The 21,750-nt window shown below is 44.7% G+C and overlaps 1 protein-coding gene across 1 annotated transcript in view; it reads left to right on the plus strand.

Annotated features, from left to right (window-relative positions):
- Positions 1–21,750, plus strand: part of MYO5C (myosin VC) — a 115,094-nt gene that overhangs the window by 12,811 nt on the left and 80,533 nt on the right. The window contains exons 2-8 of the mRNA XM_067029857.1: positions 1,269–1,379; positions 5,327–5,492; positions 6,073–6,217; positions 9,498–9,654; positions 11,824–11,967; positions 12,717–12,798; positions 14,006–14,113. Of these exons, the coding sequence (XP_066885958.1) occupies positions 1,269–1,379; positions 5,327–5,492; positions 6,073–6,217; positions 9,498–9,654; positions 11,824–11,967; positions 12,717–12,798; positions 14,006–14,113 (913 nt within the window). The remainder of the gene's footprint in view (positions 1–1,268; positions 1,380–5,326; positions 5,493–6,072; positions 6,218–9,497; positions 9,655–11,823; positions 11,968–12,716; positions 12,799–14,005; positions 14,114–21,750) is intronic.

The following is a 21,750-nucleotide window of genomic DNA, read 5'->3' on the forward strand; positions in this document are numbered from 1 at the left end:
ATGGCAGTCACTTTGTGTTTATCTCAAGCTGCATTCGGGTGCTACCGGTGACTTCTGGAGAGTGAGCCTGCCCCCTTCCCAGTGTGTGAGTGTGAATATTAGATGTGTGTATGGGTCGGCTTGAGCTGCCATAACAATATAACACAGACTGGGTGCTTAAACAACAGACATTTATTTTCTCACAGTTCTGGAGGCTGGGCAGTCCAAGATCAAGGTGTCGGCAGGGTTGGTCTGGTGAGGGCTTCTCCCCTTGGGTGCAGACAGCTGTTTTCTCACTGAACTCCCATGACCTTTCTTCTGTGCATGCAGGTGGAGAGACTGTGCATGCGAGCTCCCTGGTATCTCTTCTTTTTTTTTTTTTTTTTTTTTTGTAGTACGCGGGCCTCTCACTGTTGTGGCCTCTCCCGTTGCGGAGCACAGGCTCCGGACGCGCAGGCTCAGCGGCCATGGCTCACGGGCCCAGCCGCTCTGCGGCATGTGGGATCCTCCCGGACCGGGGCACGAACCCGTGTCCCCTGCATTGGCAGGCGGATTCTCAACCACTGCACCACCAGGGAAGCCCAAGACCTTATCTCCAGATATGTTCACATTGGGGGTTAGAGCTTGAACATATGAATTTGGGGGGGATAATTCAGTACATAGCAGTGTAGTTCTGCTTAAGGACTTGCACATCAGCACTGAGCCAGGTGGGACATTGAGCTCGGGACTTCCACGTTTCCCACGGTGGGAATCTGTGGCTGCTGACCAGTGTGATAAAACCCTGCTGTAACACTCCTTCCCCAGCATTTTGCAAAGTGCTGTCAGCTACTCGTCCAGTTTAACCTCCCAGCAAACCTGTAAAGTATCGAGTAGGTATTGTTTTGCCCATTTTATAGATGAGAAGAATGAGCGCCAGAAGTTAGGTGTCTGGCCCAGAGCCCCAGGGTCCATCAGTGGTGAACCACATCTGTCTGCCCCAGCTCTTGTAGACAGTGCTCAGATCTTCCCATTAAGAGACTCACCGATTTCCTTTCCACTCCCAGGCTTTCCTTTTTCAATATGTATTCAAGAGGCTTTGGGAATTCTGTTACCTGTGAAATGAAGGAGCTAGGCCTGGTGCCTTGCAGATACACTAACGATTACCTCACAAGCAAAAATTAGGTAAAAGTATTCCTAATAAATTTACTGACGTAGTGGACAGAAAGAAATCTCCCTGAGTCTGATCATCTAACGGTTTGTGTTTGGCTTTTAAAGTGCTGAAATCAAGCCTTTCTTATTCTGTTGGTCAGTACAACAGGGTTTGGATTCCTGATCCTGAAGAAGTTTGGAAGTCTGCCGAAATAGCAAAGGACTATAGAGTTGGTGACAAAGTCCTGCGTCTCCTGCTGGAGGATGGAACGGTGAGGGTCCTCGATCATAGCTACCATGATGTATAAAGGAGACACTGTAGGGTGTGTGTGGGAGGGGAGCACCTTCGGCGGAGGGTACATGAGGGGGCGCCTAACGTGGCCAGCTGGTGCTGTGGATCCACCCATGTGTTTGTACCCCTCCCCACCTCCCTGCCTCCACCCCCCACTACCCTAATGAAGACATAAAGTGCCCTGCGTCAGCTGGGCCTCTCTGAAATGAGATGCAGTGGACAGGTCTGTGCTCTGTGCTGCCTTTCTGGGGATTCAGCAATGTTGGGAGAATGCTGAAAAATGATTACCAGTTTGGTTTTATGGGTCTCAGCACAGAGACTGGGTGAAAATGAGAAACTTGGAGAGGAAGTAGTTTGAGCCCAAGACATAAACTGGTAGAGAAAAACATCAAGATGGGAAGAGGAAGAGACATAGAAGAAGGGAGATAGAAAACAGGAAGGGAGAGGGAGGTGTGGGAGAATGGAGAGTCAGTCTGTGGATGGATAGAACCAGGTAAGAATTGGGACCTCCAGGAGGGAGTATAACAGGGCAATTGGAGGAGTGACGGGAGATTGGACAAGGGTACAGGAAGCCCAGCTGGGTAGGACATTATGAGGAAGCTCTGTGGTGCCGGTGTGGCCAGGGAGAGGCAAAGGGTGAGCCAGGAGGATGGGCAGTTGTCCCCATGGTAGAGCATGCTCGTGAGGAGTTCCTCTCAAAGGCTGGTCATGGCTTTCAGTGACCAGTTTCTACAGATTTTATCTCCGCTTCTAAGTTTCCACGATGAGTCGTCCTTTCCCCCCATAGCTGTCATGACATCCTACTGGATCCATAGCTAGGCTGACCTTAGGTTTTTAGAATCAAGTATCTGGATGCAGAGCTGGACAAAGGATTCATGATCCATCTGGATGTCAGAGTTAGTCCTGGGAATTTCACATGAATATTAAAATGCTGGAATTTCCAAGGCATGGAAATGGTCTCTGCAGAGACAGGACATATTACTGCCAATCAGACTGTCCAGGATTTGGAGTCAATCTCCTGAGATCCTGGGAAGGGAGATAAACATAGCAGTTAAGAGCACATCCTCTAGAATCAGACTATCTGAGTTCAAATCCTGCCCAGTCTGTGGCAGACTATCTGGGTTCAAATCGCACTAAGTCTGTGTCAGTGAGCCCCTCGGCTTCCTCACACGTCAGATGGAGTTAGTAACAGTGTATCACAGGGCTGCTGAAGATCAGATGAGGTAATCCCTGGGGGCGTGTGTAAATGCAAGGGACAAGGCAGAGGAGCTGCTATTTCCATTTAGCCTTTCCCTTTCCATCGGAAACTCCTTGGGGGCATTTGTTGAGTATCTCCTGTGCACAGTCAATGTTCTGATTAGGGATCAGATGGCTTTGGGGAGAAAAATCTCAGGGCAGCAGCTGAAGTGGCAGTTTGCTGCTTTAGTAATATGAGCAGGGGTTCAGGTGGTGACATTCCTGGCCCTGAATGAGCTGCTCGGAGGAGGAGGGGTAGAGGTAGGTAAGATGGCATGTGGCCAGACTGCTTTTTTTTTTTTTAAACATCTTTATTGGAGTATAATTGCTTTACAATGGTGTGTTAGTTTCTGCTTTATAACAAAGTGAATCAGTTATACATATACATATGTCCCCATATCTCTGCCCTCTTGCGTCTCCCTCCCTCCCAGCCTCCCTATCCCACCCCTCTAGGTGGTCACAGAGCACCTAGCTGATTTCCCAGTGCTATGCGGCTGCTTCCCACTAGCTATCTATCTTACATTTGGTAGTGTGTATATGTCCATGCCACTCTCTCACTTCGTCCCAGCTTACCCCTCCCCCTCCCCATGTCCTTAAGTCCATTCTCTACGTCTGCATCTTTATTCCTGTCCTGCCCCTAGGTTCTTAATAAACATTTTTCTTTTTTAGATTCCATATATATGTGTTAGCATACGGTATTTGTTTTTCTCCTTCTGACTTACTTCACTCTGTATGACAGACTCTAACTCCATCCACCTCACTACAAATTACTCAATCTCGTTTCTTTTTATGGCTGAGTAATATTCCATTATACATATGTGCCACATCTTCTTTATCCATTCATCTGTTGCTTTTTTTTTTTTTTGGCGGTATGTGGGCATCTCACTGTTGCAGCCTCTCCCATTGAGGAGCACAGGCTCCGGACGCACAGGCTCAGCAACCATGGCTCATGGGCCCAGCCGCTCCGTGGCGTGTGGGATCTTCCCGGACCGGGGCACGAACCCGTGTCCCCTGCATCGGCAGGCGGACTCTCAACCACTGCACCACCAGGGAAGCCCTCATCTGTTGCTTTTTAACTTAACCCTTTATCTATACCATGAAGGACAAAGCCTGCTTTATGTAAGAAAATATCACCTCTGTTTCTAGCTGTCAATCTCATGTTCTTCACATTCATATTTTCTCCCCTCCCCCAAAGACTGTCTGTTCTATTTGTCTTTCTCTCTCTCTACTTCTGTTTCTTTCACACATAAGACACACACACACACACACACACACACATAATGGCTGAACTGGAAAAGGAGGTTGTTGTTTTAAAACATAACGGAAAAACTCAGGGTAAGTGTAAATTATGTATGAGCAGCACTTTATCTTATTCTCGAAAGTGTGTAGGTTAAAAATACCCTGCTTGGGGCAGGTCCATAAATATGATTGCATTAATAATGAGCCAGCAGCTGCTATGAGGATCCATGCCAGTTGTCCTGGATTGCCCTGAGCTGCTCTCCTTATGGAAACAGTCCAACCAGCTAACAAACCCCTGTCAGCGTTGACCAGGCATCATGACGCAGGCTTCAGAGTCAGCCAGACCCATATTAACTGTGTGACCTTCAACAAGGAGCTTAACTTCTCTGAACCTGTCTCCTTAACTCTTAGTTAGGGATGTCATGCCCTCCTTGGAAAGCAGTTTTGAGGATCAGATGAAAAACCAGTGCTGAGTACTTGGCAGAGGGCCTGCAGAGTCGGCTCTTGCTAAGGGACAGCTGGGTCACTTTGTGCAGCTGGTCCAGGACCAGGTATGGAAAGGAAGGCAGCCTGGGAGGTGGAAGGGAAACAAGCCTGCTGTGTGTCCTTGCTCAAGTCACTTCCCCAAGCTGTGAAGTGAAAGTGAAGGAAGGTAGAACAGGTGGTAATAAGGTCCCTTAATGCTCTGACATCTGCAAGGCCCACAAGGCATGCTGACCTTGCCTTCATTCTGCTCAGGCAGTTACTTTCGGAATACACATTGGTGAAATCTAGCAGATGAGAGGCCATCCTGGGCCAGTTACTCAGCCCAGGGATGAGAATCATAGAAATAGGCAGCCCTGCAGCCCTTGGGAACACAGATGGCTGCAGACAGGAGTCACCTGTACAGGGGGCCTCTCACAGAGAGACCATCACTCCACACAGCCTCCTTTAGACACTTCTCACCACCAAGAATGTCAACTTCCAACAGAGATTCGGCAACCTTAGAGCTTCAGGGGACTTTAGATCATTGAGTCATTATAGCAACAGAATCCTGTTTCCAAATGAAAACTTTCATGGCACCAGCAGCTAAACCACATGCAAGTAGAGCCCCTGTGGTAGAATTGGGATGGGATGCCCAGGTCCCTGACCATGTAACTTCCCTGTCAGCCCTCATTGAGGCCTCTGTAGCTCTGAGGACCCCTGATCTGGTCCAGCCAGTCTTTTCACAGATGAGAGAGGGGAGGGCCAGAGAAGGTGAATGACACACCCTAGGGCACACAGCCAATACCTTGATCACCTGGCTCCCAAAAGTCAGCCACGAAGATTATTTTCTCATTGCTATACATAAATTTGTTTTTTAGAGTGTCAGGGATCACTCCAAAGTGAGGTAGATGGGAAAGAAGACAGTGATTCAGCAGAAACACCAAAAAACTTTTACTTCTAGAACTTTAATTTCATCTTTGTCCACAGGAGCTGGATTATTCCATTGATCCAGAATCTCTGCTTCCACTTCGGAATCCTGACATCCTCGTGGGTGAGAATGACCTCACGGCCCTCAGCTATCTCCATGAGCCCGCTGTGCTCCACAATCTCAGAGTCCGCTTTGCAGAATCCAAACTCATTTACACCTACAGTGGTAAGGAGAGCAATTCTAGGAGTGCAGGAATGACACTGAAACTTAATGCTCGTTGTCTAGAGCATCCTGATTATGTTTTATATTATGTTTATATTAGAAATGTTGACTCTGTCAAAATGTGTAATCACACCTAAAAGTTTGCCCAGATTTCTATCTAAAAGGTACACACATCTGATGTTAGTTTGTAATAAAACGAAGTAGCTAGGTGGGGAGAGTCGTCAACAAAAAGTAAGATTGGACTACCAAGAAAAATATATGTGGATAAAGCCTGTGTTTGAGTTTCTCATTGGATGTGATAAGTTTATTACTTATTTTGGGCAGTGATATTATCATTGTGTTTACACTGAGAATTGTAAGAGCCTCTCAGTTTTAGGGCATTGCCATCTGTCATCTCATCTAACCTTCAGAGTAGCCTAGAAATGTAGGTGACCTCGCAGGGAACTGAGATTTGGAGCATTAAGTGACCTGCCCGAAGTCACACAGGAGATTTAATAAGTGACAGAGCTGCGGTTTCTCAAAAGAACTTGGAGAAAGAGGTGACACTAAGAATGCCATCACTGCATCTGACATCTTTCCTCAGGAATCATCCTGGTGGCCATGAATCCTTACAAGCAGCTGCCGATATATGGAGATGCCATCATCCACGCCTACAGCGGGCAGAACATGGGCGATATGGACCCGCACATATTTGCTGTGGCAGAAGAGGCATACAAGCAGATGGCCAGGTAGCCTCCTGCCAGGCAGGGCTTCCTCTTGCTCTCCCAGTGCTCCTGCGTTTGCTGGGCCTTCACAGTGATAGGGAGACATCTGGCCGGGTCTCATTAAAAGTGACCATCAATCAGACCGGTGGGGGGTGCTTGGTAGAGCAGACTGACTGTACCAAGTAGCAAATGACTGTTATATATAACTGTCGAAACCAAGTTTCCTGGTTTTGCCCCTTCGAGGTAGTCAAGTCAGTCCTGCCAATCTGGGAATAGCCGATGCTTTTCTTGCAGTGTGTTTGGTTGGAAGAAAATTGATTTATTCTTCACTGTGAGATGCTTAAGCATTTTTACCCATCCACGGCAGCACACTCTAATGATAGATGAGCACAGGTTTTAGCTGTAGGAGATTTGGGGTTTTATTCTAATTTTGCCACTTGTTTTTTGTATGTCCTGTGAAGTTATTGTTTTGCTAGCAAACAAGGAGGCTTTTATGAAAAGCCTCCTGTGGACCAGGCACTGTGCACACACTCTCACACATCATCTTGAGTGCCCTCAAGAGAGCGTGTGATGAGGATGCCTGAGCAGTAGTCAGACAGCTGAGATGTGAAGCCATCCACCCAAGGTCACCCAGCAAGAGAAAGGCAGAGCTGGGACTTGTGCTCAGATTTCTAGACTCCACGTGTAATTGCTTTTCCCCGTAACTATCCTGTTTTGGCTTCAACATCCTGATCTGTAAAAGGATCTCTGTAGATCCTTACAGTTTGCAAAAGAACTTTCACAGACAGTGGTCTCCTTAGAGTCTTAGAACACCTCTGTGAAGTCTATTGAACCGCCATCATGCCCTTATTTCACAGATAAAACCTGAGACACAGGACCTGGGTCTGCTACATTTACTTCATAACCCTGGGCACAGCCCTGATCTCCCTCAGCTTCACGATCCTCATCTGTGAGCTAGATGCTCAGAGAGCACCCATTCCAAGCTCTGCTGCTTATAACCAGGAAAAAATAATGGTGGCTTATATACAAGGTAGAAATGCATGATTCTCTCCTGCAGAGAAGTCTGATGGGCAGTCCAGGGCTAGCACATCACCTCTACCAAGTCATCAAGGATCAGTGCCTTCCAGCTTCCGAATCTTTGGAGCGGGATCCTTGGCCTCAGGGCCAAGCAAGTACTCAGCCTTCTTTCTCTCTCTTCTAGGCTACAGAGTGTCCCAGGGGAAGGGTGTGCCCCTCCTGGTTAAGGAGCCCTCCCAGAAGCCCCCACAGAGCACTTCTGCTCACAGCTCATTGGTCAGGTCCTACTCACATGACCATGCCTAGCCACAGGGGAGGCTGGGATATGTAGTCTTTCATATACGCAGCAACATGTCCACTAAGAATTGGGGCCTAGTCCCTAAGAAGCAGGGGAGGATGAATGTTGGGTAGAGAATTACTGATTAAAAACCAGTAACCTGGGACACCTGAACCCCACGTCCTCAGTCTCAGCAGGCGCCCTCCATGCCTCGATGCACCTGTCAGGCCACAGTGGATTGTGTGACTCCCTCTCTTTTGTAAACACATCAGAGGCTGGGAGCCAAGCCAGGCTCTGCTCCTGAGGACACCAGCTGGACCCAAACCTGCCGTCCCTAGTCGGGTGCTGTGACGAAGGATGTAAAAGTCTCCCCCCTTTCCTGAGCCCTGCGGGTAGTGTGGAGGCTCATGACCAGAGGGCAGCCAAGCCCGAAGGTACCAGGAAATGAAAGATCCTGGAGGTTCCAAAAAAAATTGCCAATTACCTTGGCTTCTGCCACAGCAACGTTCTTTCCAGTGCTAAAGCACCCATGGTTCTGGGATTTACCCTGGCCCCTGCAGGTCTCCAGGGCATCTGCAAGATTAGAGTCTGTGTGGCTCAGAGTCTGACAAGCCAGGACTGCTCCTGGACGTCAGTAGCGTGAGCTCATTAGAGCTGCAGGACTGAGCCAGGTTCAAGCTTGAAGAGCCAGTTTCCTGTGGAGGTCTGTCTAACTATAGTAGCAGAACCGAACCTAAGACAGGCTCTTACTGGACTTGCTGATGCTAGACTAGGAGTCCGGAGAGCCCAGCTTTAGTAACCCCAGTGCCACTCCATACAGCTGAGGGGTGCTGGGAGTGTCGTTCACCTCCTGAGCATCTTAGCTTCCTCACTGAGGCCAGGAGCTCTCTCTCTAAGGTCCTCTCCAGTGTTCACAGGGAGGTTGTGTGTTCTGTTCCTCGATGAGTCACTGTTCTACGCATCTGTAAAATGGATACACGGTATGTGGCATAGGATTTTTGTGAGGCTTAAATGAGAATCCCTGTAAAGTTTTTACCAAGCACCTGGCACATAAGTGGTGCTAGGACAGCATTATAATAAGGTTCTACCATCATGATCTTATGACACAAAAAGTTTAATGCATTTTTTAAGATCTCTAAGTTGTGTAACAGAGCATGCTGGCTTATGGAGCACACGTGTTCCCAAGCACATTTCAAGTAGTTGCTCTCCAAATGATGTCTTTAAAATGTTTTTATATTTAAGTGGGGATATACAGAAAGGAGTTGACATAGGCTTGAGGCTGCTATCTTTAGAAACCTGCTTGCAGGTTTGACCTGTGGCAAACCTCTGGGAACTTGGATTTCAGGAAGGTTCTCAGCATTTCCTAATTGCTAAGAGTGGCTCACTGCACCTAAACTGTTTGTGTGAACAATGTGGTCCCTGCTAAATATCTGCTTTGCTTCTGGGCATCTGGAATTTTGGTGTGTGATAGCAGAGGATGCCTATGTGACCGGCCCCCAGTAAAAACCCTGGACACTGAGTCTCTGTTGAGCTTCCCTGGTAGACAGTGTTTCCCGTGTGTTGTCATAATTCATTGCTGGAGGAAGTAAGTGCATCCTGTGTGATTCCACTGGGAGAGGACTCTTGGAAGTTTACACCTGGCCTCCTCTGGACTTGACCCTGTATGCCTTTTCCCTTTGCTGATTTGCTTTGGATCCTTCTGGTGTAATAAATCTTAGCCATGAGTGTGAATATGTGCTGAGTCCTATGACTCCTCCTAGTGGATCACTGATCTGGGATTGGCCTTGGGGTCTCTCAGCACAGGGGACACAACACGAAACAAAGTTGTGTGTTCAGCAGGATCACAGAGAAAGGCTAGAAGGAAATTCACTGGTATGTTAAAAACAGTTACTTTAAAGTGATAAAACAAAGTCCCTTCTTCTGGCTTATCTGCATTTTTCTTGATGAGTATATATTGCCTAATAGGAAGACATGAATATTTTTAAAAATTCTTTTATTTATTTGCTTTAGAAATAATAAAAATCAGTCAATAATTGTAAGCGGGGAGTCGGGTGCTGGAAAGACAGTATCTGCTCGCTATGCCATGAGGTACTTCGCCACCGTCAGCAAGTCCAGCACTAATGCTCACTTGGAAGACAAGGTTCTGGCGTCGAACCCCATAACTGAGGTGTGTACCCCGTGGGGGTGGGGAGCTGGGACAGAGACAGAGGTGTGTATGGAGAAGTGGGCTGGTTCGTGTATACAGGCATACCTCGCTTCGCAGATATTGCTTTTCTTCTTTTCTTTTTTAACTAGTTAAAGGTTTATGGCAATACTGCATCAAGCAAGTCTATCAGCACATTTTTCCAACAGCATTTGCTTACTTTTGTCTCTGTGTCACGTTTTGGTAACTCTCGCAGTATTTTAAACCCTCCACCAACAAAAAGATTCTGACTTGCTGAAGGGTCAGATGGTGGTGAGCATTTTTTAGCAATAAAATATTTAAAATTAAGGTGTGTACATTGTTTTTTTAGACATAATGCTATTTCGCTCTTAATAGACCATAGTATAGTGTAAACATAACTTTTGTATGCACTGGGAAACCAGAAAATTCGTGTGACTTGCTTTATTGCGACATGTGCTCTATTGCGGTGGTCTGGAACTAAACCCACCATATCTTCAAGGTATGCCTGTGTGTTGTCCTTGCTAACTTGAGTTCCCTTCCTTTAAAAACCAAAGAAGTGAGGGCAGGGAAGGAGCAAGGAAGTCTGTTCTCTGGTGAGATTTGAAGGAGATTGGGGCATAGATTGCTGCTTCCAAGGCCTCTCTCCTCTACCTGCTGGGCTAGAAATTCTACCATCAGGATTTCAGGAGTCCCCTGTTTACGTTTATATCCCAGGGGAAATTTCCTCAACCACAGAGACAACTGGTACACCAAGACCAGTGGTGTTCTCCAGCCAACCAGCACCAACTTTCATGAGCTGATTGTTAAACATTCAGGAATTCTTTTTTAAGTTATTGTTAAACCTTTGGTAGTTTGAAATGAGTCATGGTGGAAGTATTTACACCTTACAAATCTGCAAATGTCACATATCCAGGCTGTTCCTCCTCCCCTCCCCGAGAGTGATTTATCAGCACACCACTGACTGGCTCAGATATGTGGGCAAGGCCAACCACGATGGCACCCAGGGGTAAGGAGACAACCTTCAAGGAAGAAGGGGCATCTGACAGCTCACAGGAGGGCCCAAAGGCCAACTCTGGCTGCCTTGCAAATTGGAAAGAGGATTGATTTGGATTTATTTGGAAGCATAGCAAATAATTAAGAACGTTAAATTCCTAGACCCTTTCCCCCTGTTTTCTTGAATCAAAATCCTCAATGAATATTTATCAGACCACCTATTTTGTTTAAGCCACTGTGCGGAAATTATACAGGAAGTAATGAAAAAGAATAAGGTCCAATCCCCAAGTTTTAAGATTCCTCTAACATAACATATTTTAAATTCAAATAGAAAGGTAAATCATGGTCCAAGATGGCAGTAAAAAGGTTGTCAAGAAGCACTACCCTGTTAAATGCCCAGTGGATGATATCGTGTGGTTATTTGTTTAGGGTTGGTCTCACCCGCTATTGTAAGCGCCATGAAGGCAGGACCATGTCTACTTGGTTTACCTTCTCCTGCCAGTAAATACATGTTGTCCCAAAGCGTGATGGCCTGGACAGCAATGCGACGTGTGTGCATAGGAAGGGTACTTCCAGATGGAAGGTGCCCAGGAAGGGAGAGCAGGGTGGGCAAGAGGAGAGACAGAATTCAGCAGCAGAAGTAAAAAGAAAAAATCATGCTCAGTGTGGGAGGGATGGAAGAAGGCAGTTTTTTGGTTGAGTAGGGAAGTGGTAAGGGATAAGGACAGAAATAAAGGTTGGATGAAGGATGTAGACTTTGAATTGAGCATCTCTAATATTTTAGGCATAGCTGAGTTGAGGCACTGTATATTATCTCATTTATTTCTCCCAACTCTGTAAGATGCATATTTCCCCATATTACAGCTAAAGAAATGGAGACTTGGAAAGACGAAATAACTTCTCTAGCATCACACAGATAGTAAAAAAGGAACCTAGGGCCTTGAAACATCAGAACCCATGTGCTTTCTGATCTTGCTCACTGTCTACCAGTAAGATTGAGGAGAGCCTTGAGGTGAGATTGAGGAGACCTAAGGATGTGTCTTATCCCCTGTGAACCCCTGCCTCCCGGCCTTCCTCTATAATCAGACTTTCCCCGGCATACAGGACTGGATTTTACTGTAACTGCTCCAATAATATTGATGCAAAGGTTTTTTTAAATGTTGTTACTATGTTTTGTAGGCTGTTGGAAATGCCAAGACCACCCGCAATGACAACAGCAGTCGGTTTGGGAAATACACAGAAATCAGTTTTGATGAGAGAAATCAAATTATAGGAGCCAACATGAGAACTTACCTGCTGGAGAAATCCAGAGTTGTCTTTCAAGTAAGGATAAAAATATTAAATTTCCTTTTCCCCAACTTTTGTAGTATGGTTCACATTTATATATTCATTAGACAACCTACATTGTTTTGTGATTTGAAGAATACAGTTTTCCTATATTTCATTTGCAGTTTGGGTTATTTTGTTTTCTATTTCTTAAAAATGAAAATTGATGAGTAGGTGCAGTGTTAGTGGAATTATATGGTGGAGGGAAAAGTTTATGACTCAATTTTAGGCACTTAAATCCTTAGCATTTAAAAATCAAGTTTTTCTTTCTAGAACACAAAGACTAATTGAAATAGACAAAGCTGTTAGACTGGCTTTTGTATCAGGAAGGGAATGGGATCAGATCTAGAGAGGCGGGGTTTAAGAGAAAGGCTTCTCTCCATAAAATGGAGAAAATTCTCATCATTTTGGCCCAGAAGGAAAGTAACAGTAAACCTTGTATTGCAGGGAGTTTCTTTAAAATTTCAACTGGTACTAACTACATTATTTCCATTTCGTAGAATGTTTTGTTTAATAACATTTTCTCTGTGGTGGTTATTTGGAAGGTGATCTTGGGCCACCATTTCTCCCTCTGTGAGCCAGTGGAGGCAAGAAGTTGGGTCACAGCAAAAACACACGTAGATGTCCATGTCCATGAGAGCAGAACTGTCAGTCCAGATTAGCCATCTAAGACCCTCTTGTTGAAAACCTCACATTTTCATTTGTAAAGGGCTTGTGTAATTTCAGGACTTTTCTTTATTTTACAGTCAGAAAATGAGCGAAATTACCACATTTTCTATCAGCTTTGTGCATCTGCACAGCAGTCGGAATTTAAACATCTTAAATTGGGTACGTAATGCATGGTGTGTGGAAGGGTCTCTTTTTTATGGGAATTTAAATTAAATTCTAGGTTAATTTCGTCTTCTTATAATATCGTCACTTTAAAAAAAAAAAAAAGTATTCTGTCCAAAAACATAAGATCCTTGGGATCCAGGGGTGGAATTGATGCATTTAACTAAGGAGATAGATTAGTTAGGGGCAAAGTGAGTCCAGGAATAGGGGACCCCTTCAACTCCAGGGTACTAAGGAGATAGATTAGTTAGGGGCAAAGTGAGTCCAGGAATAGGGGACCCCTTCAACTCCAGGGTTCTTTTCAAAACTCCAGAGTGATTGTGGTCCATCCAGCTAGAACTACCTGAAGAAGACCTTCTGACCACTGGGACTTACGGATCTAAGGGCCCAAACTTTTCTTTTTATCTGAACTTCTTGAGTGGTTATTTTTCTAACAGCTCTGACATTTCCATGTCTTCTGAGACTGAGTCCCTCTATCATAATTTGAATTTCCTTGATGACTCAAAATCATTATTAATTGTAACCGTAAGTAATGAGCGATTTGTTGTTTAGTGCAAATGGCCCAACTCCGGTGGTATCTCAGCTCCCCTGTCTTGGTCGTTTGTGCCATGTTGGTAGACAGAATTATCTAGTGTGTCGGAGTTGAATGCACACTCCCTAATCCTGGAGAAGTTACTTGCACTTGTAGAATCTACGTTTCTTCAGATTTCATATAATGGTAATATCCATGCCTTGTCTGCCAAATAGAATATGAAGAGCAAACATGGAAGAGCTTTCTGAAGGCTCCCCTACTATTCAAATATTAGATGCATATATGGTTATTATCTTGACCATAGTGATCTTTTTATAACAGTATATGTTTATCAAAACTTATCAAGTTTTCTACAGTTAATTGTATGTTCAGTAAACCTCAGTAATGCTGTATAAAATTGTTAGGTGTGGGAACAAAAACCACGCGCTCTGGAGTCAGGCCTGTGTTTTAATTCTTGCCCTGCAGTCAGCTGTGGATCCGTGAGCAGGCCACTTCACTTTTCTGAGCCTCAGCTTCTGAGTCAGCAACGTAGAATTCTAAGGAATAAGTGGAAAAACACTTGTAAAGTGCTTAAGATGGCACATTAAGTGTGAACTTTCCTTCTCGCTTCTGATGTACATGTATGTTCAAGTTTCTGTGTCACAGATATCACAGCCTTACTTTTGATTTCAGGGAGTGCAGAAGAATTTAATTATACGAGAATGGGGGGCAGTACCATCATTGAGGGCGTGAATGACAGAGCCGACATGATAGAGACTCAGAAGACCTTCACACTACTGGGTAAGTGAAGGCATCCTATCCCAGGAGTGGCCATTTTCTCCAAAAAGGCTGGGACGCCCAGCATGCATGTGTTCTGAAGACACCAAATAAATTCTAATTTTAAGATGAGCCAATCAAAAAACATATTTGGAGGCCAAGTGGTCAAAAAGGTGCATTTCTCTTAAAAGATATAGAAATCAACTCTGTGCTCTATGCTGACCTAGATGGGTGGGATTGAAGGGGGGGTGAGAGGGAGGGGATATATGTATACATATAGCTGATTCACATCGTTGTATAGCAGAAACTCACACAACATTGTAAAAAAAAAAGCAACTATACTCCAATAAAAATAAATGAATGAATGAATAAATAAATAATTTTTAAAACCCTATGGCAGGGACTTCCCTAGTGGTCCAGTGGTAAAGAATCCACCTTGCAATGCAGGGGACGCAGGATCGATCCCTAGTCAGGGAACTAAATTCCCACATACCACCGGTAACCTAAGCCTGTGTGCCACAACTACTGAGCTCATGCGCCTCAACTAGAGAGGCTGAGTGCTGCAAACTACAGAGCCCACATGCTCTGAAGCTGCGCTCCACAACTACAGAGCCCATGCACTCTTGAACCCGTGTGTACAACTACAGATCCCACACACCCTAGAGCCTGCGCGCCACAACTAGAGAAGAGAAAACCTGCACACCACAACTAGAGAGAAGCCCGCATGCTGCTGTGAAGAGCCTGCTCGCCACAACAAAAGATCCCCGGTGCCTCAACGAAGATCCTTTGTGCTGCAACTAAGACCTGAGACAGCCAATCAATCAATCAATCAATCAATCAATAAAACCCTTAAGAAAAAGGAAACCTTATGGAAGGGGCACCAAATGATAGCAGTAGTCAAAGTATTCTTCACCTCCATGGGCTCACAGTAAAAAAAAGTTTTACTTAAGAATGTTCTTGGGAGGGGGAGATGAATTGGGAGATTGGGATTGACACATATACACTAATATGTTTAATAGATAACTAATGAGAACCTGCTGTATAGCACAGAGAACTCCACTTCGCTGTACAGTAGAAACTAACACAACATTGTAAAACAACGATACCCCAATTTAAAAAAAAAAAAAAGGAAAAAAGAATATCCTTGAAGAAGCAATAAAAATAATTAATTTTATTAAAAAAATAAATAAATGATCTTAACTAAGAGTATAACTCTTTGAGAAACAGTGACTAATTGCCAGTGGTTCTCCATACTAGAGTATCAGATCACCTGAGAAGATTTTTTTTTTTTAATTCTAATATCTAGATATCACCCCAGACCTACTAAATCTGAATGAGAATATTTGAGAACAGTGATATACGTAAAAGAGAAGAAATAATCATGTAGAAGCTTCTCATTCTAATCTGTGAAAACCTCGAGATAGACATTTCAAATAAAAAGTGTCTAACTTTGGGCTTCTTCCTTTCCATCAGGAATTTATGAACTAGCATTCAATTTCTACCCTAATCAGTCATTCTAACAAAACTTCTAATTTTAAACACATCAGATCTTTTTTTTGCTACAAAATTTAATTTTGCAAAGTTCACTTAAACTGAACAAAAGAAAATCTTTGTAGAGAAATATGCAGCTCTTAATGTTCCTCCACATGCATGCATTGGACATGGCTATGAGTCCTCTAAGAACAAGAACTTTATCTTTCTTAAAATGATAATTTATTATTATCTCTTGTGATTCTGGGCTGACTGGGCTCTCCTGGGCGCTTCTCACTTGGGGATTCTCGTATGATGGTGGCAAGGGCTGGATCAGCTGAGGGCTTCTTCTGTCACATGGGCCGGGATGGCTAGAACTACTGAGGGCTGGGTGGCCATTTCTCTTCCTCCATGTGGCCTTTCTCACAGCATGCTGGTCACATGTGGCTAGCTTCTCCCAGAGCTAGTTCCAACAGGCTCAGGTGGACTCTGCAAGTTTTTTTATGAACCAGCCTCGGAAGCAGTGCAGCATCACTGCTGCTGTGTGCTAATAAAAGCAAGGCATAGGGCCAGCTCAGACTTATGACCTTCTGGGAGAAAACTACACAGGGCACGAACAATGGGAGGGTAATGCATTGGGGGTCATCTTTGGAGAGTAGCCACCACAGTAGCTGTTAGGGGTGTTGTGAGGATTAAGAGAGAACGTCTCTTGGTTTATGAACTGTGGCATGCTCTATCAGAATGAGAGGTCAATACACATTTAATGAAAGCATGACCTCAATGTATGAACCACTAAAAAATGTCCTAGGCCAGAGGTTGGCAGGTTGCAGCCTGTTTTTGTAAATAAAGTTTTATTGGAACACAGCCACACTCATTTAAGTATGATCTATGGCCGTTTTCATGCTATGGTGGCAGAGTCGAGTACTTGTGCCTGCAAAGCCTAATAAGAAAACATTTGCTGACCCTTGTCCTAGGTGATAGAGTGAGCACAGTTGATGGGTTCCTTATAGTTTTCTTGCAATTTGTGAAAAGATTCGTGGGTGGAGTCATGAAGCTAAACTTCAACCCCAGTGCGTTTAAACATGGATGTCCCCTGAGGACCCCTGGCCAGGCAGAGAAGTTTGAGCAGGCTTCGGAGGTCTGTTTGCTGCTGTGGAGTAGATTCGTGCATGGAACTCACTATAACTTTGAGATTGCCATCATCCTGTGACCCCCACAGCCAGTAATCTCATTCTGTGTGTTGATTTCATGGTCTCTAAACCTGAGTTGTCCAACACAGTTAACTACTAGCCACAAGTGACTGTTTACATTAATTAAAATGAAATGAATTTTAAAATTCATTTCTCACTTGCACTAGACATGTTTCAAATGCTCATAACCGTATGTAGCTAATAGCTGCCGTATTGTTCAGCACAGATAAAGAACACTTCATCCCCAAGGAAAGTTCTATCCAATAGCATGTCTCCAACAATGTGAATATCTTGTGTATACTGCTTGTCCCATGGGCTGTGTCCTCTTGTTTGTCTCAGTGTCATCATCTTAGAGACCCCCTCAAGGGCAGACTGCCCAACATGAATCATACACAGGCTTGTAACACATTCGGGCAGATACCTTTTTAAAATGTCATTGCTACACACGTACTTGTTGGTTGATTTGTCCATTGCTGTGGTTTGCTGTGGAGTCAGTTTGGAGCAGCAGACAAGGTTAGCAGTGAGGTCGTCTAGTTCAGTACACAGATCCATTGCACAACACACCCAGTAAGCAGACTTCTGGGATCTGATCAGACTTCTTTGCCCGGTGCAGGGTCATCAGGGAACCATCACTTTTCTACACCCTGGGGTGAGCTAAGGCAGCTTCATGACTCCACAGGTCTTTTCACACACTGCAGTGGTCACTGGCGGTAGGTACACTGCTTAGCCATGATACACCCGGTGTGATTGTGACTTTGGCAAGTTCCCTAACCCTTCTATGCCTTAGTTTCCCCCTCTGTAAGATGGGAACAGTACTAGTACTTTATATAGTTGTTGTAAGCATTAGATGAGGTGATATATAGAAAGTACTAAGGATAATGCCTGCTGCAGAGCTTCATTTGCTTTCCCTTCTGGCTCTGCTTCTGAGATACTAAAATGGTTCTGAGACCCAATTCCAATGTGTGTTGGGGGAGGAGGGTGAGGGTAGGGGGTTCCCCACACCAAGCGATTCTCTGGACCCCAGCTGGGTGTCCTACAATTCGCCTCAACTCTGACACTATCTACCTAGAGAAACCCTCAGATCCTCCCACATGTTGAGGGCTCCGTTCCACAGGACTGCCCCCAGCCCACCCTGCTTCAGATCAGGTTGTCACCTGTGATTGTAACCCAATGGCTGTAAATCAGAGGTTCCCACAACCACCTCCTTGGGTTCAATTAATTTGCTAGAGCGGCTCACAGAACTCAGAGAAACATTTTACTTACTAGCTCATCAATTTATTATACAAGGATACAACTCAGGAACAGTCATTTGGAACAGATACACAGGGGCAAGTATGTGGGAAGGAGCCCGGAGCTTCCGTGCCGTCTGAGTGTGTCACTCTCCACAATCCCCATGCATTCAACTGGGGGCTTGCAAACCTCGTGCTTTGGGGTTTTTATGGAGACTTCATTACATAGGCACGGGTGATTAAATCATTGGCCATTGGCAGTTAGTTCAACTTCTAGCCCCTCTCTGCTCCCTGGAGTTTGGGGTGAGACTGAAAGTTCCAACTCTCTGATCACAGGGTTGTTTCCCCTGGCGACCAGCTCCCATCCTCACAGGACCTAGGGGCACTCCAGAATTGCCTCATTAACAAAAGACATCTTAATCTCTCTCAGAAGTTAGGAAGTTCCCAGGGTTTTAGAAGTTCTGTGTGTTAAGAAACTGGATGAAGCCCAAGTATGTACTTCTTAGTTTAAATCACAATATCACAGGTACTTTAGCTAGCCACAAGTTACCCACTGAGGAAGCAGAATGGGGGTGCATTTTGCTCAAGAGCTCATTTCCTCTGTTCTTCTGCCAACTCTCATTTAATTCATCCTTTGATCTTTGCCTAGCCATTAAGATCTCTGACAGAAAGAATACTCTGGAAACAGTCAGACCTATCCTGGACCTCAGGCTCAAGAAACTTGAGGACTATGTTTCTCGTTGAAATTACCTCAGGCCAGTGGTGCTTTTGCAGTAATTTTATCTTACTAAAAATAATTACTTAAGTGGGGTCTTAAGTTCTTTCTTTGACATCATTGCTTTGGAGTTGCTATTTCAGTTTTGTCAGTTTTGGAAAGCACGGGGTAAGTAATGGATCATACAGAGAGTGGGAGTGCCAGAGCAGATTCCCAAACTTTGTATATTTAGTTGCTTTTCTTCATCACTTACCTGTCATTTATAATGGTGATGCTCAGGGTTTATTTCTGTTAGAATCGTCTGTCCTTCAAATGTAGGCAGTAGCGTAAAATGGAACAGCTGCAAATGCCTGGACTGAGATTGAACTGGAGGCTTCCGTGTAATTTTGGTTTGAAATGCTTTAAAAAAAATTTTTATTGGAGTATAGTTGTTTTACAATATTGTGTTAGTTCTTACTGTACAGCAACGTGAATCAGCTGTACGTATACATATATCCCCTCTTTTTTGGATTTTCTTCCCATTTAGGTCACCACACAGCACTGAGTAGAGTTCCCTGAGCTATACAGTAGGTTCTTATTAGCTATCTATTTTATACATATTATCAATAGTGTGTATGTGTCAATCCTAATCTCCCAATTCATCTCCCCCCCCAACCCCCGCCCTTTCCTCCTTGGTATCCATACGTTTGTTCTCTATGTCTGTGTCTCTTATTTCCGTTTTGTAAATAAGGTTGTCTATACCAATTTTTTTCAGATTCCACATGTATGTGTTAATATACGATACTTGTTTTTCTCTTTCTGACTTGCATCACTCTGTATGACAGTCTCTAGGTCCATCCACGTCTCTACAAATGACCCAATTTCATTCCTTTGTAAGGCTGAGTAATATTCCATTGTATATATGTGCCACATCTTCTTTATCCATTCCTCTGTTGATGGACATTTAGGTTGCTTCCGTGTCCTGGCTGTTGTAAATAGTGCTGCAGTGAACATTGGGGTGCATGTGTCTTTTTGAGTTAATGGTTCTCTCTGGATATATGCCCAGTAGTGGGATTGCTGGGTCATATGGTAGTTCTAGTTTTAGGTTTTTAAGGAACCTCCATATTGTTCTCCACAGTGGCTGTATCAATTTACATTCCCACCAACAATGCAAGAGGGTTCCCTTTTCTCCACACCCTCTCCAGCATTTATTGTTCATAGATTTTTTGGTGATGGCCACTCTGACTGGTGTGAGGTGTTACCTCATTGTAGTTTTTGTTTTTTTTCTTTCCGGCACTCAGGCCTCTCACTGTTGTGGCCTCTCCCATTGCAGAGCACAGGCTCCGGAAGCGCAGGCTCAGCGGCCATAGCTTACGGGCCCAGCCGCTCCGCGACACATGGAATCCTCCCCGACTGGGGCACGAACCCGCGTCCCCTGCATCAGCAGGCAAACTCTCAACCACTGCGCCACCAGGGAAGCCCCTCATTGCAGTTTTTATTTGCATTTCTCTAATAATTAGCGATGTTGAACATCTTTTCATGTTTTTGTTGGCCATCTGTATGTCTTCGTTGGAGAAATGTCTATTTAGGTCTTCCACCCATTTTTTAAAAAAATTATTTTATTTATTTATTTATTTTTGGCTGCATTGGGTCTTCATTGCTGCACGTGTGGGCTTTCTCTAGTTGCAGAGAGCGGGGGCCACTCTTCATTGATGTGCTCGCGAGCTCTAGAGCGCAGGCTCATGGGCTCAGTTGCTCCGCGGCATGTGGGATCCTCCCGGACCAGGGCCCGAACCCATGTCCCCTGCATTGGCAGGCGGACTCCCAACCACTGTGCCACCAGGGAAGCCCTTCCATCCATATTTTGATTGGGTTTTTTTTGATATTGAGCTGCATAAGCTGCTTGTATATTTTGGAGATTAATCCTTTGTCGGTTGCTTCGTTTGCAAATATTTTCTCCCATTCTGAGGGTTGTCTTTTCATCTTGTTTATGGTTTCCTTTGCTGTGCAAAAGCTTTTAAGTTTAATTAGGTCCCATAGGTTTGAAATCTTTTATGACTTTGATTTTTTGTAATCTTAGTAGAGAGAAGTCTCTCCAGGTTTGGAAATTATTTAAGAACGTGACCTAGCTTCTATTGAGATAGTACAGATATCCTCAAGTCAGAAGCAGCAGGTAACTGCAGTGGCTCTTACTGGGCATTTAGCGCCTGCTGTTCTTTTTTTTTGCTGGAAGAGGCGAGGGTCTCCTGTTAACTGAAAAAAATGCACAACCTAAAGGTTGAGAATTATGTTTTATTTGGAGGACAAAACTGAGGACTTAAGCCTGGCGCACAGCCTCTCAGCTAGCTCTGAGGGACTGCTCCCAAGAGGTAAGGGAGGAGCCAGGATGTGTAGGAGTTTTAAGTCAGAACATCAAAAGATTACTGTTAATTAAAGAAAACCAGACATCTCAAATTAAGGAATTTACCACTTTTCTATTTATGGGAAGATACAAGAGCCTGGGTTCATTGAAATCGTTCCTTTGATACACACCTTAGCTACCTAGGACCCATATCCTGCTTTTCTCTATCCTGAATCCCCTCAGGGTGCACCATTGTGGGCAGCCATAGTGGCTGATGGTCTGATGGCCACAGCATCCATTGTTTGCTGAAACATTTTTCATTCACAAGTGATAGTCCACATACATTGGTCAGGGTCCCATCGAGGAAACATGGGGCACATTCAAATAGGATAAAAGGAGGAGGGTTAATTTATGAAGGGAGCAACTACAAACTGTGTGGGGCTAAGGGGCCTCTGAGGAGCAGTAGGGACCTGGAAACAGCAGCCCTTTCTATTCAGGCACAGAGCCTGAAGGGAAGGTTGGGGAAAGTCAGCACTGACTCGGAACAGTAACATTCTGTCAGTCTGGCAACACAGCCAGCCTGAGGCAACTTTGCAGGGAAAGAGATAGGGAGATGTACTCAGCACCTGTCTCCTCCTGCTCTCTGATCTCCTGCCAGGGTCCCCACTGGTCAAACCCCACCAGAGCCCATTGCCTTGGTCCAAACAGGCCAGTCCCCTGGGGCAGAGAGCAGGGTG

The sequence above is a fragment of the Kogia breviceps genome, chromosome 3 (genome assembly GCF_026419965.1).
Source record: "Kogia breviceps isolate mKogBre1 chromosome 3, mKogBre1 haplotype 1, whole genome shotgun sequence".
In the NCBI taxonomy this organism is placed as follows: domain Eukaryota; kingdom Metazoa; phylum Chordata; class Mammalia; order Artiodactyla; family Physeteridae; genus Kogia; species Kogia breviceps.